This window comes from Monodon monoceros, unplaced genomic scaffold (assembly GCF_005190385.1).
Source record: "Monodon monoceros isolate NGI ecotype Baffin Bay Population unplaced genomic scaffold, NGI_Narwhal_1 Super_Scaffold_1, whole genome shotgun sequence".
Classification (NCBI taxonomy): Eukaryota; Metazoa; Chordata; class Mammalia; order Artiodactyla; family Monodontidae; genus Monodon; species Monodon monoceros.
The window spans coordinates 81,835,936-81,848,355 of record NW_021703765.1 but is presented as its reverse complement, the minus strand read 5'-3'; the positions used below and the strand labels follow the sequence as shown (position 1 = coordinate 81,848,355).

Below are 12,420 nucleotides of genomic sequence, written 5' to 3'. Positions count from 1 at the left end.
AAACAGGGTGTGGTTTGAAGCCAGGTCTGGTCACCTGAGAAAGTGTCTCAGCTTTTTGTTCCTCTAAAAACTTCTTTCTGAAATTTAGGGAGAAAAAAACTTTATAAAGAGCCTTGATGTTCTGTTCCTTTAAACTCCCTTTCCAAAAATTTAGAAATAACTTTCATGGAAGTCTGTATTGGAAGTCACTGTGAAACGGCAGAAATGCGCCTCGGGGTGGGGTGGGAGGCTCCGAGGAGCTCCAGTTCTTTATGTCTCAGCTCAGAAAGAATTCAGCGAGAGGCAAAGTGATAGCTAAGGAGTGATTTATTAGAATAGGACGCTCGTGAGGCTTCCAAGCGGGTGGGCGAGAGGGGGCTGCACCCCGAAAACTTAGTGGGCTACAGTTTTAGAATCCAACAAAAAATAGGGAGGGGGAAAAGACCACCTTCTTCCTCATTCTTGAGTAGATGTTAAGCTTCCGTCATCAGCTCCTCCTCCACGTCAGGCGGGTTTTCTCATCCCTCCATAGTCAAGTCAGGACTGTCACGGCACAGTGGAAATGAGCAAAAAGGTGGTAACATATATTAAAAATGGTAAATCATCTCAGGTTCCAGTATAATGTCACCCTCTCCTTATATGTTTGCTTTTAGTACGCCCAGAGGAGCATGTCCTAGGGATCATTAAGTTACTGAGCTCACTGGGCAGGATATGGGTCTCCTTCCACCGTTGTTTGTTTCGGGGCATGTCTCATGCTTCTGTTGCATGGGTTTTTTGTTAAGCAAGCCTGCTGGTTTTGCGGTTAAGTAAACCTGCTTTCTTGAGTGAAAGACCCCTTAACTTACTTTTTTCTCTACTTACAATCCCCTAGTGGGATTAACTATAATGTTTCATCACCAACTTTGTCTCTTTACTCTGTCCCTGTCAACTGGGGTCTCCTGCTAACCTGAAAAATGACATTTTATTTTTATTATTCATTCTAATTTCCCAGTAATAAATTCATTCTGAAAAAAGTTAAAAATGATAGAGGTTAAAGTCTGTTTTGAAAATTGCTCAGAGCTTTTTCGTAAGTACATACCCAGGTTACCAAAGAAAATATATAGCAGTTTTGTTCTGATTCACGTTTTAAGTATAATGTTTAAATAATGTTCATAATTTCAAGCAGGAATGTAGTCTTTTCCTAACGGCAGAACATTTTTTAGTCAGTTGCCCCTTTTTCTCTCTCTATATTTTTGAAGGCTTTAAGGGTAAAAATTAAAAACACCCTCCTCTCATTTGTACAAATAGGGAATATTTCTAGAAGAGTCCAGAAAGAACGGTGGCTGGGGAATTGAATGCATGAGGAAGATTTTCCACTGTAAACTTCAAAAAAATCTGTTGGCATCATGTTCGTATATTTCAAAATACTTGAAAAATCTGCTGGAGAAAGGACATAGAGATCATAAAATAGATTGTCATAAAAAAAGGAAAAAGATCTAACTGACGATCTTTTTCTCTTCTTTTACCCAAAGGGAATTTGCCTAGAGAATTAAATTTTATATTTGGGATATTAATTTTTTTTCCCAGGAATAAACAGAACTTAGATTCAATAAGTATCTTCTTAAAATCTCGGGCTTAAATAAGTTTGATTTCTGATTTCTGAGCTCAACTAAATGTCAACAGAATTCAAATTCCAACGCCTCCCTGTTGATAATCAAGCACAAACCAGGAAGGCCGAAGAGCAATCTAGAAAGTTCTGTCAGCTTTCAAGTCCAGCGCAAAGAGTTTTACACAGCTGTGTGGAATTGCCGCTTTTCTTTTCAAAATTCAATGTAGACCTGCCATAGGCATTTCTCCCTTGGAAACTTAGTTTTCACTCCTGTGTTCTGAGGAATTCCTGAGGCTCCTGACGACCCGTCTGAGGCGGGCTTGAGGCCGCGGCCCTGGGATTTGTCGAGTCATTCGTCTTGTCTCGGTGCCCGCCCGGTGGGGGATGGGCGCGGCCGCCGCAAGTTGGGGGGCTGGACTCCCAGAGTAGGCCTCGCGACGGGCTGAGGATGAGGGAGAAGTTCAGGGCAACAGAAACACTACCCATATCTAAATATGACTCACAATAAACACCCCTCTTTATTCGCGGGGGGGAGGGGCAGGGCGGGGTGTGCGCTGGGCAAGCGGGACCCCGACTCGGTGTGAGGCGCTCGGCCGGAGCCCTGTACGCCTAGGGCGGGCCTCGCGAACGGCGGGGCCCGTCCGGGCCGGGGGGAGGGGGCATCAAGGCCGGGCGGTGGAGACGGCCCGCTCCGGACGTCTGAGCGACTCCACGCCGGGTTTTCAGGCCGCCCGCTTCCCACTCTCCCTCCCCTCAATTCGAGCCCGGGGCAAGTCCGCGGACGCAGCGCTCAACGAGCGCGCTGATCCCTCCGCCAGGCCTCTCGGGACGGCGGGCCGCTCCGCGCCAGATTCGGCCCCAAAGCTCCAGTCTTCACAGGAGAGCATTTTATGAGTGGAATTAGTTGAGTCTGGGGTTTCTCTTCAGAGGGCAGGAGGGCTGCGAAAAGTAGTCCCTTCTCGGCGTTTCTGCGGAAGGATCTATCGGAGCGGCGCTACCTGTAACTATATAAGGAAGCGCCGGCGAGAGCGGTGCGCAGGCATCTTCGTGAAGTTTGGGAGTCGAGTTGCGGTTTTTCTGCGTTTGCTGCCGTCACCACCATTTGGTAAGGAGGGGGCCCGGGGGTCTCGCGGCCGCGGGGGGCGCGGGGTGTCGACTTGCCCGCTGCGGCAGAGGGAGCAGCCGAGGCCTTTAGTCACCCGGGGCCCGCTAGCAGCAGGGTAGCCCTGAGAGGGAGGAACGCGGCAAAATGGCGTCCGTTTCCCGTCCCTCGGTGGGAGAAGCCGGACTCCGAAGCGGGCTATGAGGTGGGAGAGAGAAGATGGGGGGCGGGGGAGGGGACTGCGGGTGAAACGGAAACGCGAGAGGCCCGTGAGGCCTCCGTGGCGGCGGGGCCCAGCTTTTTGGGGAACGGGGTTGGGCAGCGTGTGAGGGAAGCGAACATTAGGTCACGGTTTGACTCGAGCGAGAACTCGGTTTCCCGTCCCAGTAAGGGGACAGTAACTGCCGATGCCACGGAGCCGTTCTGCACCCGCGAGGGGGGAGGGGACCCGCTCGCCAACGCGGTTACGAGACGTCATCCCTTCCGTGGGCTCGTAATCGAGGGTGGGGCCGCCTGCTGGTATGTGTGGAGGGAGAGTTTTTCTGGTCTCGGGGCACAGGGTTTGGGCCTGGGGTGGTCGCTGCCGTGTTGGCAGGGGACAGACAGCCAGTGGGGGGGGAGGGTAAGTGAGGCCCGCGAATTGACTGCTTTTCTTAAGTGCGTGAAACGTTGGCTGTGACCTTATTTGTCAAGCTTTTGAGTTTTTGGGCACGTTAGTCATTTGGTTAGTATATAGTGACGTATAATTTTGTAGCATTAGGTATGTGTTGACCTCTGAATTATCTGTTAAACGCTGGGGTTATTTTTTGTGTTAATTTTTTTGTTGCAACAGACAATGCAGATCTTCGTGAAGACCTTGACTGGTAAGACCATCACCCTGGAGGTGGAGCCCAGTGACACCATCGAGAACGTCAAGGGGAAGATCCAAGAAAAAGAGGGCATCCCCCCAGACCAGCAGAGGCTGATCTTTGCCGGCAAACAGCTGGAAGATGGGCGCACCCTGTCTGACTACAACATCCAGAAAGAGTCCACTCTGCACCTGGTCCTTCGCCTCAGAGGTGGGATGCAGATCTTCGTGAAGACCCTGACTGGCAAGACCATCACCCTGGAGGTGGAGCCCAGTGACACCATCGAGAACGTCAAGGGGAAGATCCAAGAAAAAGAGGGCATCCCCCCAGACCAGCAGAGGCTGATCTTTGCCGGCAAACAGCTGGAAGATGGGCGCACCCTGTCTGACTACAACATCCAGAAAGAATCCACTCTGCACCTGGTCCTGCGCTTGAGGGGAGGTGTCTAAGTTCTCCCTTTTAAGCTTTCGACAAGTTTCATTGCACTTTTCTTTCAATAAAATTGTTGGCATTCTCAAATAGTGTAATTTATTTCTTTTTAATAAGTGTTTGCAGAAGATTCTTTTTAATTAGGGGTGGGGTGTGAGGGATCAAAGTTTTGGTCTACCAGATGATTCTGTGGTAACCTAGAGGTAAGCAATGTCAGTAAAAGGTGGCCTTAACATAGAACTGTAGTGGGTGAGTATAAATAAAACCCAGACAAGTTGGAGGTTGCAGTTAGAATTTTCCATGTGGACGCTTAGATGTAGATTTACTTGTAAACTACTGACTTTAAAAATACTGAGTTTGGGTGTGGTACCTGAGAGTGGGAGGGTTTCTGGAATACCAGCAGGGAGGAGCTATTAGAGGGCCGGAGTGGTGGAAGGGAACCTACAGAAAAATCAGTTTTAGTACATAGCTCTGTTTAAATTCACATTGAGCTGCATAGAAAGTCATTTGACCAGATGTTGTTTTTTAAAAAGGATGTAATGTTTTTTTGAATTTTATGTTTCATACAGCAGGTTCTTACTATTGTATGCATATTAGTGTATATATGTCAATCCCAGTTTCCCAATTCATCACACCACCACCCCCTGCCACTTTCCCCTCTTGGTGTCCATAAGTTTGTTCTCTAGGATGTGGCAGTTTAATTTTTACTAAAGTCTCATTAGGCGTTATGCTAGAAAGTTTAGGAGTTAGTAGTTAGAGAAGTAAAGCTATTGTCATAATTTTTGCTAAGATAAAGTCAAGATTCCTTAATTTTCTGAGACTAGGTGAAAGATTTGTATATAGCTAAATTGGTGGGTGAAGCCATTGGCTCTTGGTCTTTTATAGTAGTGACTTACCAGTCAGATGCTACTGGTAAGTATCTTTGTCATAACTAGAGCCAAAGGTGAAAGTTGCAGGGAAGCTGGTTTAATATAAGGAGCTGGCACTGGTTGGTAGGTACCCTAGAAGTCAGAGGCTTATTTGAAGGACTCGAAATAAGGGATTGTTCTCTCCAAAGAGCATCACTCCCGCTAGATTCTCCCTTCCTTTCCCACTTTTAGGGTATGCATGTGTAACTTTGATGCAGAGAAAATTCTGTATTACTGCCAGTTCTAAAATACCCGAAGTCAACAGGGTTAAGTCCTCGCTTTAGCGCATCACAACTAGGAAATGCCATTTGAAAAGTTTGTCTTAGGCAAATCCGTTTCTTATTGTGGGTTTTCACTTTATTGACACCAGAGCATGTATAGTTCACTGGATTTCCGTGATTCACCCATGCAAATGAACATACAGGTCGAGAAGCAACATTACAAAAATCCTTGGAACTCCACCAACACCTGTAACCACGTCCAGTCGCTGTGAGTAGTTTTTGTGTAATTTTATTGCTCATTAAAAACAAGTGGTCATAGCATAGGGGTAAAACGTCAATAGCATCTTGAAAATGACCGCCCTGCAGGACAGGCTTTGCAAGGTTCCTAAGGAGGTGTTAGTGATGAGTGCTTTGTCTTCGAGTGTGAGGCGGTCAGTGGCTAGTGATGCTTCAGAATGTGGGGCTGGGTCAGCTCGTGGGGGGGGGGACCATGTGTGCGACACGCAGTTAGAAGGATCTTGGCATTAGAGCATAAAGTTGTGTGGGTGTCCTAGGGGTGGGGATGCTCAATGGAGAACTTGCTGAGGAACACTTGGCTCCTTCCTGTCAAGTTTAATGAAAGGAATTGCTAACTACAGGTGTAAACACTAGAAAAGATTTGAAAAACAGAAACACCAAAATCAGTGATGGTACAAACTATATGTAAATATATTAAATATCAAAATATGCATAAGATATAGTACAAACATTAAAATCATGATAAAGGAAGTGAAAGTTACACATAAGCTTACTCCCAGGAAAATGAGTATATTTGCCTCTTACTGTAATTACAATGTATACATTATTTTATAAAGTCAAAGGTAGCCCACCTAAGTTCCTAAGTAGTTAACTAACCATATTCCTTCCCAGTGATAACTAATTTTAAAGTTCGGTATTCCTTTGGGCTTTCCTCCTGTGTAGTAAATACATATAGATGTATACATAAATACAAATAGGACCATTCACAGCATAGTGTTTCTCAGCTTTTTTTTTTAAACTAGGTAATTATGGACATCTTTCCATGCCAGCATATCAGGATCTCCATCATTTTTAATACTCCAGCTAGTATTTCATTGTATAGATGATCATCTGTGACTTAATTTAACTTGTCCACCAACATTTGATTCTAGGTTTTTGCTGTTACAATCCTGCTGTAAAGTACATCCTTATACACGTCTGTCATATACTAATATTTTGAAAGGATAGCATAAAAATACAAGATTTCTATTTAATAAGGCTCTTGGGGATAATTTTAAAAATCAGCCTTAAAACATTTTTATAATGATTACTGTATTTGTTACTGTCATATTTTCCTACTTTTATTTTTTTGAGTTGGGTCTTCGTTGCTGCATGCAGGTTTTGAGTAGATAATACGTTCATGTGTTTCAGACATATAAAAAGTTTAAAACAGTATATAATGAAAAGTTTTCAATTTTGTCTCCCAGCCACTTGGTTCTCCACTTCCCCTAGTATGTGCTTTCAGAGTTTCTCTGTGCATGTACAAACGACTACTAATTATTAATTCCCCTTTATGCAAAAGGTAGCATACTGGCTCGCAGTCTGTCCTGCACCATGCTTTTTCACTTCATGTCTTTTATAGTTTTGACAGAGTTCTAATATCCTTTCATTATAAAGGAAAAATACCTTTCATGTAATTTTCTCAAGAATAAAGACCACGAGAGCAACACAATCCCTAGTGAACATTTACAGGACCCTTCACCCAACAAATACAAGCATGACAGGAAAAATAGTGATACAGTGTTGAACGAGGAGCGTTTCTATCATCAAGGGATTCTGAGGCTGAAGAACAGGGATGCTAGACTTGCTCAGTTTCGTTGAATGATCTTAAAGCACCCCAAAGTTTGGTTTCACACGTGAGTTAATACTACGTAAGGATTCATTTACATAGATGTGATTGTGTGAATCTTGAATAAACCAGAAGAAAAATGCGTGGCTCATATTTGTTTAGTGTTCCTTTTTATGTTTCGTTTGAAAGCACAACGAAGTCCTCGTCAAATTATTATAAATATGGTCCTCAGAGAAGTATGCTGTTTAGAGATTGGCAAGCGCTTGTTAACTCAAGGATGTCAGCCTTAGTGTGCAGTGATATCTCTGCCGGAAGAGGGAGCTACTGGAACAGACTTTGGTTTAGTCATGAAGCCTGCAGTGCCCCCGAGCGGTGTGGTTGACTAGGCAATTTGTGCTTTTACTTTTCTATTTCTCACAGTGGGTGGTTTACTCATTAGTAAAAGTTCATTTACTGTCCTCCCAAATGCCTTTTACTTTATCCTGTTTCTGCCGGTCCTGAAGCCATCTCCATTTTTTAAAAAATTTGTTTTTTGGCTGCGTTGGGTCTTCGTTGCTGCATGCAGGTTTTTCTCTAGTTGCTGAGAGCAGGGCTACTCTTCATTGAGGTGCGCAGGCTTCTCATTGCGTGGCTTCTCTTGTTGTGGAGCACAGGCTGTAGGCGCACGGGCTTCAGTAGTTGTGACGCACGGGCTTAGTTGCTCCGCGGCATGTGGGATCTTCCCGGACCAGGGATGGAACTCATCCCTGGTTCAATTGCATTGGCAGGTGGATTCTTAACCGCTGCGCCACCAGGGAAGCCCCAAGCCATCTCCTTTTCCATTCCAGCTGGAATGACTCCTCCATAGCATCTAATGTAGCTATTATTCAACGTAGATTCTTTGTTTCTTACAGTATCTCATCAGATCTAACCCCTCAAAATGCCCTTCTCCCTGCTTCTCTTATCTGCTGACCACTCTTTTTCCCCATATGCTCCCTGACATTTTCTACATCCTTGTTTCACTCCAGCTGCTCCCTCTTTCTAAAATACCACCTTTCCCCTATGTCTGACTTTAATAAAAACAAGTCTATAGCCTTGGCTGCAGTAAGGAAAGAGCTGGGTTCCTGGGACAGCACAGAGAGGTTATATTGCAGCCCAGAGAAGGTGTGTATAGGATGGCAAGAGGTCACTGGCAGAATTTCCTGAGGCAGGAGGCTGGCTGAGCAGCAAGGGGCTATCAGCACAGGTTTGTGGAAAGTGTAAGCATTCCTCAGAAACCCCCAAAAATGCCAGGGAAGGGAAACTGGTAAGTGGACTTCCTAGAGGCGGTCACACACAATGCAGAACAGACCGGACATATGGGCTTTAAAGGAAATGCTGACTCCTCCACGCTGGCCCACACAGATGCTGGGTCACAACTCCCTGCCCCCTCCTCCCTGTTGGTCATTCCCCTGGCATAGTCCAACCTGATGGGCTTCACTAGAGTTTTCAAAGCCCCCCGTCCAAATGCTTGAGACTGTAAAAAATACATTGTATCCAATATATGAAAATTACAAGATTGAATTTAAATATTTTAGAATCTTCAAAAGGTAACACATAAACTGGCACAGACTTCAATGCTGACATAGGGACTTGTATTTAATGGGGGTACTTTTTAATGCAAGATATAATATGAAATGCTTTATATTTGGCTGTGGCATCCAAAGTAAAAATGTCTAGAGCCTACATGGGTCTTAAAATGGCCCTGTTCTTTTCTTTCATTTAAAAAGAAAATTGAAAACAGATTAGACTTTTTTTTTCAAATGTTTCCCTGCCAAAAGAGAATTTTGAACGTTTTTGGAATAAATCATCCCAAGAATGTCAGTATAGCTGATTTATTTTTTGATCCAGGATCCAGTAAAGATTCATGCTTTGCATTGGTTATTATATCTCCTTTATGTTTCTCTCTCTCTCTTTTTTTTGGTTTGGTTGTGAAATGATTCTTTATTTATGTGCTCCTTTATTGAAACACTTCCCTTTCTAGTTTTTAACTAACTGGGCATTGCCTGGCACCACTGTTGATGTCATCTTTCATGTCGTGATGGTGGTGGCCATCAGCACAGACTGGGCAGTCCTCAGGGTCTCTTGATGGTTCCAAGAGAATTCTCTAACCAAAGACTGGTGCTGCATCTGTCGAGCAATGTTGACAATCCCATCCAAGTGATACTCCCACTGTGCTTAATGTTTTTCTGCTTCTTTCTGTCTCTTGGCCGTTCCTTGGGGACTTTGATGATCAGTGCAGAGGCAAAACGAACCACCTCAGTCTGAGCCTGTTGGTTCTGAATGGTCAGTTTCGCTGTCAGTCATCCTCAGACGCTTCCAGTCACTGGTTGCCTTGGTAATGTCATCACCAACCTTTTTTGGAGACAGACCTACGGGGCAGATGTCAGGGGTCACTGAATTCCCCACCAGTGTACCTCAGGCACACAACTTTGAGAAACCGTGGGTAGGTGGCTGTACTTTAACCATATCTGTGTTGTCAGGCCTGAGGGCCTCTTCTATCCTAGTCCAGGGGAGAGCTAACCTTCTCTCTCTTCACACAACACCCCTCCTCTGTCTCTCTTTTTCTTTGGCTGTTCAGCGTGGCCTGTGGGATCTTAGTTCCCTGACCAGGGATTGAACCCAGGCCCTCAGCAGTGAGAGGCAGAGTCCTAACCACAAGACTGCCAGGGAATTCCCCACACCCTCTCTTTCTCTTAATCTAGAACAACCCTATGTCTTTTGTATTTCCTAGGACACTGACTGAAGAACCAGGCCAGCCGATTTAACTAATGTCTCCCGTTTTGGATTTGTCTGATTGTTTCCTCGTATGTGTGTGCCGTTTTGAAAAATATACATAATAGAACACATTTATTGTCTCCCAATTTGCACTCCACCTGTCTGTCCCTTCATCTTTCTGTCTCAGCTAATAGCTCCTCTGTGTCTTCCTGTTCCAGCCAAAGTCTCAACCTCTCTTTCATCCATCCGGTCCAATTCATCAGCAAATCCCATCCACTCAGCCTCTAAAACATAGCCAGACTCTTGTGGCTCTTTCTCCAGGACAACACCCTGATCCGAGGCACCCATTTCTTTCATCTTAACCCCCGAACTGGTCTCTGCCCCCACTTGGGCCCTGGATGACCCACCCTCCTCCAAATAGTGTGGGATGTGCAGATTTCCAGAAAGTTGATGTCTTGAGCCTATGTTCCTCATTCCTCATTTCGGACTCTCTCTTTGGGCAAATACAACAATCAGGAGGGTGTGAGGGGCATGGGGAGGGGGATGAGGCCCAGGGGACCCCCAGAAGGTGACAGTGTGTCAGCACATGGACCACCGGCCCTCGTGTCCAGGTCTTCCTGCTTGCTGGTTTGCCATCCCAGTTAGTTATTGAAAACAAGAAGCCTTCCCCTGCGTAAAAATCCCCAAAGACCAGCCGTCCTATCTCTTGGCCTCATTGCTGCTCTTCTGCCCCTATTCATTTTCCCTTAGCTGCACAGTTTTCTTTACGGCTTAGGAACAGCCCGAGGCTTTTCCTGCTTCAGGGCCTTTGCACTCAGCTCTGCCTGGAATGCCCTCCCCTGGATCTTCCCATCAGAGGACCCACCTCCTCTCTCAGGTCTCAACTCCAACCTCCTTTCCATGACCACCATTTTAAACGAGTCCACTGGCTCTCAACTAGTCTCATCCCATGATCCACTCCTAGGTCCTTCATAACGCTTCTCAGTATCTGGAATTTTCTGACTGGTTGGATATTTGTCTACTGTTAGTTCCCCTACCTGTTAGCATACTGATAACTCAGTCCTCATTATGCATGGCACTCCAATCCGAAAATTCTTCGTTGTCCTTTTATTTTTTTAATTTTTTTTGGCTGCTCTGTCTGGCATGTGGGATCTTAGTTCCCGACCAGGGATCGAACCTGTGCCCCTTGCACTGGAAGCTCAGAGTCTTAACCACTGGACCGCCAGGGAAGTCCCAGTCTGAAACTTCTTAACGACTCTGAGACCAAGGCACGGTGAACGTCCAGATTTTATTGATGTAGAAACTGAGGCACAGAGAGGTACAGGGAGGGCACCAGGCATTCTGGCCACAGTTCCACACTCTTTTTTTTTTTATGTTATAGAATATATATTTGTATAGATTTTTATTTTTTTTTGTATTTTTAATTTTTTAATACAATTTTAAAGGTTACTTCCCATTTACAGTTACTACAAAGTATTGGCTCTATTCCCTGCATTGTACAGTACATCCTTGAGCCTACCTTACACCCAATAGTTTGTACCTCCCACTCCCTCACTCCTAAATTGCCCCATCCCTCCCCTCCCTACTGGTAACCACTAGTTTGTTCTCTGTATCTGTGAGTGGGCTTCTTTTTTATGATATTCACTAGTTTGTTGTATTTTTTAGATTCCACATTTAAGTGATATCATACAGTATTTGCATTTTTCTATCTGACTTACTTCACTTAGTGTAATGACTTCCAAGTCCATCCATGTTGCTGCAAATGGCAACATTTTGTTCTTTTTTATGGCTGAGTAATATTCCATTGTATCTATATGTACCACATCTTCTTTATCCATTCATCTGTCGATGGACACTCAGGTTGCTTCCATATCTTGGCCATTGGAAACAAGGCTGCTAGGAACACTGGGGTGCATGTATCTTTTTGAATTAGTGTTTTTTTTTTTTTCCGGTTATATACCCAAGAGTGGGATTACCCTGCTCCACGGTCTTAACCACTATGCTCTCAGGTCCCCGTGGAAGCACCACGAAGATTGGGGCTTTTTCTGTTTTATTGCTCTGACCGCAGCTCTCGGTGCTTGGAACCCAAAGCGTCTGATTCAGGCTCTGATTCCAAGAAGAAGCCTTTTATCTTCTTGCTGGGCTGGGTGGTAGAGCCATCACAGCAAGCCCAGGGCCTCAAGAATGGTCTGTCGTGTCTCACATTTAGGAGCGGCAGGATGAATGGCTTCAGGGAAGTCTCAGGGATGATTCATTGGCGTGGATAAAAGAAAGACAAGGCCAAGTTGTAAGAAGTTCATAGCTCGATTCCAAGAAGCTAACCACACATGGCTATTTACATTTAAATTAATTAAAATTAAATAAAATGTGTTCATCCATTGCACTGGCCACATGTTAAGAGTCTAGTAATGGGGGAATTCCCTGGTGGTCTGGTGGTTAGGATTCGGCCCTTTCATTGCTGTGGCCTGGGTTCAATCCCTGGTCGGGGAACTAAGATCTGGCAAGCTGTGTGGCAAGGCCAAAATTAAAAAAAAAAAAGTTTAGTAGAAACATGTGACTAGTGGACATGTTTCCATCGTGGCAGAAAGTTCCATTGGATGGGGCTGGTGTAGGTGGACCATCACTTAGTTAAGCATCCTTCTGCTGTTGGCTATTCACGTTGCTTCCAATATTTTTCTACTATAATCAGTGGAAAAAGATAATACGACTATTCTTTTTATATATTTTTAAAAATTAATTAATTATTTTTTTATTTTTTGGTAC

At 44.8% G+C, this 12,420-nt stretch overlaps 1 protein-coding gene and 1 pseudogene across 1 annotated transcript; one reads left to right on the top strand and one right to left on the bottom strand.

Annotated features, from left to right (window-relative positions):
• Positions 1-2,505: 2,505 nt before the first annotated feature.
• UBC (ubiquitin C) lies at positions 2,506-4,036 on the top strand. The gene is made up of 2 exons (XM_029234516.1): positions 2,506-2,672; positions 3,502-4,036. Exon 2 carries the CDS (start codon positions 3,505-3,507, stop codon positions 3,964-3,966), a length of 462 nt encoding a protein of 153 aa, XP_029090349.1. The 5' UTR covers positions 2,506-2,672; positions 3,502-3,504; the 3' UTR covers positions 3,967-4,036.
• Positions 4,037-9,374: 5,338 nt separating this feature from the next.
• LOC114902234 lies at positions 9,375-9,485 on the bottom strand (annotated as a pseudogene).
• Positions 9,486-12,420: the final 2,935 nt, after the last annotated feature.